The 6,000-nt window shown below is 45.6% G+C and overlaps 1 protein-coding gene across 1 annotated transcript in view; it reads right to left on the reverse strand.

Annotated features, from left to right (window-relative positions):
* The window catches only part of NXPH2 (neurexophilin 2), a 41,428-nt gene extending 35,780 nt beyond the window's left edge, over window positions 1-5,648 (reverse strand). Inside the window, exon 1 of the mRNA XM_068407638.1 lies at window positions 5,391-5,648. Within this exon, the coding sequence (XP_068263739.1) occupies window positions 5,391-5,444 (54 nt within the window). The 5' untranslated portion in view covers window positions 5,445-5,648. The remainder of the gene's footprint in view (window positions 1-5,390) is intronic.
* Window positions 5,649-6,000: the final 352 nt, after the last annotated feature.

The raw sequence follows: 6,000 nt of genomic DNA on the forward strand, positions 1-6,000 counted from the left end.
ATCCTGTGAAGGACCCATGCTTTTAAATTGTCACCTATCACAGCAACCTTCCTTTTCCCTCACTGCATCTGGTTTTGATACATTGACAAGCACTTGTGAAAGACTTGAGGTGACAATCTTCCCCGAGCACCAGAACAGCTCGCTCTGTTTCTAACGAAGATGCAACCTGCACCTATGCAATTACAGCTTTTGCCTTAAAGCCATTCAGCATAGACTAGCGCTGATCTTTCATTATTGCGGCTGTTTACCCAAGTGCCCAAGAACTACCGTGTCTTATTCACTACTTGAGCCAAACACAGGTTAACATGTCACCCACAGATCACAGGCTACGAACCGCTGGCACCCCAGCGATGGTTACTGCCCAGTGCTCGTTTCCCACACCACGCCGTGCTGAGCAGCTCTTGCTTCTCCTCATATATTTTTATTTGTGAAGTGTTGATTAAGAGTAAAGTTTTCAACAGTATAGGAGCAATTTGGTGCACCTAGTGTGGAGTTGCACCTCTCTGGGTCTTGATGCCCTGAAAGTCCAGACCAGTGAGTGGTTTCTGCTGCTGTACCGTTTCAACTCCCATGTCCGAGTCCTTCTTGCAGCAACCAAGGCTCAGGAAGCAAAACAGAAGGGTGAGACCGATCAGTGCATCCCAATGTGCATTGGGGCTCCACTGAGCCTCCTGTTTCACTTCCCTCTTGTTTACACTGCGCTACGGGTAATGAGCACTTACAGCACATCGCTGACATGTAGCTCTCAAAGTGCTTTACAATGGCAGAAAAATCCTTTCCATGTTATAGATGGAAAGACTGAGACTTGGATTTTACATTCCTTGTGCTAACAAATGCTGGGGTGTCTTGCGGTCTAGTGGACATCAGTCAAACCGATTTGTTGTACAGATTTTAAATAGGATCTATAGCCTTTTTGTGCCCCAGAACCTACAAATAAGCTGAAAAATATCAGTCATCAATTCCACAGAACTAGGTCAAAAGATGTGATGTAAGGGCGAGTTGAGTTTAGTGTTGCATGTAAACTAAGCCTAGCCCCATCCACCTTAAGACATAACTCCTCATTCAGGATAATAAATTCTCAAACTGCTGAAACCAGCATTTGCTGAGCTGTCTTCAGCTTCAAACTGCCTGCATTCCCTGGGTTACTTCTAGTATTTTATCACGCAAGGAGATGTAGGCTTACAATGCCTACAGCGTCAAGAAAAATACCGAAATAAACCAAATGAAATGTTGGGCCCACTATATTTCATGACAAAGATCTCCCTGAAATTAAGGGGGATGGAATTTGATCTGTGTTCTTCAAGATGACCAGAGGGAAGCATTTACCTTTCCGAAACAGAGTTGAGAGTTTTGCACGGTGCCTATTTCTGATTCTCACTGCAAGGGCATGTTACACAGACCACATTTGCGAGGCTACAGAGGCAAAATTAAAGCAGCCAGGAGGAACATCTGTGTTTCTACACCTCACGTGGCATACATATTTTAAATGGAAATGGAGTTTTACCTCAGTTTTCAAGTTATTTCTGCATATGAAGCAATGTCTTGTACCATAGCAAGTTATAAATGTTCTTTTCAACTCAAGTTGTTAGACTCTTAAAAAAACCTCTGTGAAAGTTTTGGCTTAATTGTCTGACAAATTGTTTTTCATTATATGTAAACATTTCAGCCCTTGAAAAGTCCAAGACAAGCATAATCTGTCATTGAATTTCACTCATACCAAATGCTATACTTCAATCTTGGTGGAGAAAAAATCCTAACACAACATACTTTGTCTTTTTTCTAATTATTTCTCATCTATACAAACACTACTGTGAAAAAATTAACTGCTTTTAAGGGTTTGTAAAACAAACGATTCCTAGTTTATAACATGGTGACAGCTCAGCCCAGTGATAATGTTAGAAGGGAGTTTCTTGACAGGAATGATGATGCAATTTTGACTATAGGGATGTAAAATGCTGCTGTAATCCTTTTTTTAATTTCAGACTGCAAAGATGTAGGAATAAACAAGTAGTGAAGGTGCCTGATTACCCTACAGAACGACGGGTCCTGTCTGTGGGTGTTTGTCTGTAAGTATACCTTGCCAAGACAAAGGGCTTTAGTGGCTGTACTAGCTAGCTATAGCTAAAGCAAACTCTGCTTCTTGATTCAAAACCTACATACAGCCCTTATTTTTTTTCCTCTTAAAGGAAAGGGGGAAATCTCTTACATTTTTAAGACCCTATATAAGCTATTTTAAAAAAATGTTATGAAGCATGACACTTTAAAGGTGCTAGTTATTAACATGAAAAGAAAATACTGGATACTGACAATATTTTTTTTTTTTAAAACAAGATTTCTTTAAAATGACAAATAATATTCCCAGGGAAGCAGCAGAAACCCACCTCCCTTTAAGGCATTTAAAACTAACTTAACAAAACACTAGCAAGCATACTATAAGCCATATAATTCTAATAGTGCAGTCTTTTCAATCTCCAACATGTAGAACTCCATTATTTACAAAGAGATAACTAACAGGGCATTCAGCAATTATGTGACAATTGAAAAAGCTTTCTGAAAATTAATAGTAAAACAAGAGGACCTGCTAATGCTAATATAATACAACAATTTTTAGTCTTATCAATAACAGCCCAGATATGTACTGACTGTGCATTGCAAATTACTGTTTTGATCTATATTGACAACATAAGGTAACCCTGACTTAAAACCAACATATTTATACAGAAGCAAGTGAGCACCTTAACCTGACTAAACAGCAGGCCTCCTTACTGTTTAATATGCAAAGCAGTTTAAGAAATATATATGTGCTCCTACTGCATGCGTACTTGTAGACCATCTATTAATCAAAATAATAATCCAAGAATATGCTACAAAAATACATCTATACTGTATTAAGGAAGCACTAAACATGAACTGCTGATTGAACAATATTAGATACATCGTATAAACGATCACCTAACACTGCTTTCAGCAGTTCAGGGAGATTGCCTGCCATAATCTTTAGCATCTCCTCAAATTTGTGAAGTTTTACATGGTTTTTATCCTACGTGTGTGCACCTTTAAAAAGGTAAGTAAGTAGATACCACACTTTGCTATTTGAAAGCCAAGCAAGTGTTTGAAGTTAAATCTAGTAAAAATAAAAAAAGTACTTCTACCTTCATTAAAATGCAGTGCCAAAATATTTTGCATTCTAACATCTCTGCTTTCATAAAAAATTAAAATTGCACCATCAGGAAGGGTTTGATGGTAGCATTTCTGGGTTACTAGAATGCTGCTGTATTGCAACACTGAAACCCACAGGTTTTTCCTTTCTTGGCTGAAATGCTGAGCCTTTAGTGTTGTATTAATATTAACCACGTTGATCTTTGGTTAAAAAAAAAAAAAAAAAAGTCAAGAATTAGTACCACCGATGCATACCTGCTAAAACTGCTAAGTAGATTCCAGGAAGCCACCAGTCACTCCAAATACTGGCCAGAGAACAAAGAATAGTACAGAGACTTGTATTCAATGCATTACCACCAGCATAAAATATTTCCAAACTCAATTTATAAGCTGAAACTTGTAACTTTAACCAGGAGTTCTGGTAATAGTATGCCAAAATGTACTTACACAACTTTTTAGTGATAGATTAGCACACCTGAAATGCCTCAAAAATCTCACACATTCTCATTTTGCTCTAATTTATTATTTAAACTAATTTATGTAATATAGTAAAACTAATTAATTGACTCCAAAACTTTGCTGGTGTGTATATAAAGAACGCAGAAAAAAAATGACTACTCCTGGATGAGCCGAGTGCCACATCCACCTGGAAACCTGCACTGACCACAAATGATTTTTGTTTGATTCAAGACAGCAACTTTGCTTCTTCAGCCAGCCTTCACTCAAGGCACGTAAAACCACTGCAAGCAACTTCCCAACATCATCCATGAAACACCGTGCAACAAACCCGATCCCTGTGGATACAAGTTTCTATCCATCCCTTTGATATCTGGTGGGGTTTTTTTTTGGTGTTTTGTTTTGTTTTTAAAAAGGAGGGTGTGAGTGAGCGAGAGAGGTTGTAGGGGTGAGGAAGGAGCGTTTTTATTTAGTTCCCTTCTGCTCAGCAACTTTGTAATCCATTTACCGCTTCCCTTTCCCACCTCTCACCTCTGCGCGTTGTTTAGCTGGAAACAGGGCTGCAAGAACGTGAAGAATGTAAACAGCCTTTTCTTGTCCAAAAGGATAGAAGTGTGGAAGAAATGTGTGCCTTATCGCCGGACTGCAGCTCGCTACTTCATTGCTATGATAAAGTGCTGGAGCAAAAAACATTACACGACAAGCACAATCCAAAACCGGATTAGAATTTGACATAAGCTTCCTCAAAAACTAATCAATCAACTCACGCTGTAATATTAGACTCCAGTTCTTAAGGAGGGTGTTTAATCCCTTCAAGGTTTATTACACACTCCCCATGGACTACAGTGACAAACTTCCAGATACAAGGCAGCTGGGGAAGGGAGGCACAACTTCTGCAGCAGGAATCAGAGATAATTAAGGGAGTAGTTAACACCCCCCCGAAAAGAAATAATTTCAACGTTATAATAAAGCTTGTTAAAGTGAAGATTGCCAAACTCTTTTGCAAATACAATTTTTCTCTTTTTAACCTCTCCCTCCATAACAACATGACCATGAAGATAATTCGGGTTTTTGCCACTAATGCCCCCCAAACCGGACAATTTGCTGGTTTAAGGAGCAGTCGTGCTCTCCGCGTACCTGCCTCCACCGCGCACCTCGCTCCGCTCCCTCCCCTGCATAGCTCCGAGTTTTGAAGTCTGCATTTCGCCTTCTCACCACGTCAGTCCCCAGATTCCCCCACTGTATGTAAGGAACACGCCGCATAATACGGGCGATGTACGACAGTTTATAACAAAAATTAACAAAACCCCTGCCGTGCGCTGCGGGAAGCCGAAGCGAACGGGGGAGCTGGCCCAGCGCAGGTGACCCTACCTACACAGCCCTTCGCGCACACGGAAGGAGGCACTGGAGGACAGCAGAAAACTTTTGGGGAACGGGCAGTTTCGGGAGGTATCGGCAGCCCCCCACCTCCCCCCCCCGCTTCCCACGGTACCGGCTCCGCGGCGGCTCCGGGGCCGCTCTTTGCTGGGGCACCTCAGAGCCCCGCGGTCCCAAACGCGCCCGCCGAGCGGCAAACGCGCGGAAAAACACGGATTAGCTTAAAAAAAAAACAAACCCCAAATAACTAAGCATAGGTGCGGGGCTGTGGAGGCTGCCCGCCGGCTCGGAGTCAGCCCTGCCTTGGGACCGCGCCTGCCGCCCGCCCCGGCGGAAGGGCGCCGGTTCCCCCGAAGTCTTGCGGCAAGGGGCCGGGGGATGCGGGGAAAGAGACTTACGAGCTGGAGGACGCCCTGGACCACGACGAGGGGCAGGGGCTGCAGGTGCACCATCCTGGCTGCCGGTCTAGGAGGCGACTCCCCTCGCACGGGTCTCGCACATCTCCGCTCCGGGGAGGAGGAGGAGGGGGAGGCAGGGCTGAGCGCAGGGACACACCGCCCCGCTTGTCCCCCCTCACGGGGCGCTGGCAGGTAGCGGCGAGACCCCGGCACTGCCGCGCCGCTCCGCGCCGCGCCGCTCGGCTCCGCGGGCGGCCATGGCGGGCGGGAGGCGGCAAGAAGGAGGCGGGAAGGCGGGAGGCGGCGGTGGAGGCGCTGCCGGGCCGGGCGGCCGCGGCACCCCCCGCCGGGCGGGGCGGGGCGGGGCGGGGGGGCTCCCCTCACAGCCCGCCGCGGATCGACGCCGCGGCAGCGTCCCGGTGGCCGGAGCCCGCCGCCCCGCTGCCTGCCATGGTGCTGCCGGGGCGGAGGAGCCGCCCGGCCGGGCCGAAGTTGAGGAGAGCTGTTGCGGGGGGTGGAGGGGCAGGCGGCGCGTCCCCTCCGGGCGCTGAGGAGAACCTGCTGCCTCGGGCGGCGCGGCCGTCACCGGCAAGTTTAAAGCCTCGGCGGC

The sequence above is a fragment of the Nyctibius grandis genome, chromosome 9, assembly GCF_013368605.1.
Source record: "Nyctibius grandis isolate bNycGra1 chromosome 9, bNycGra1.pri, whole genome shotgun sequence".
NCBI classification, from domain to species: Eukaryota; Metazoa; Chordata; class Aves; order Nyctibiiformes; family Nyctibiidae; genus Nyctibius; species Nyctibius grandis.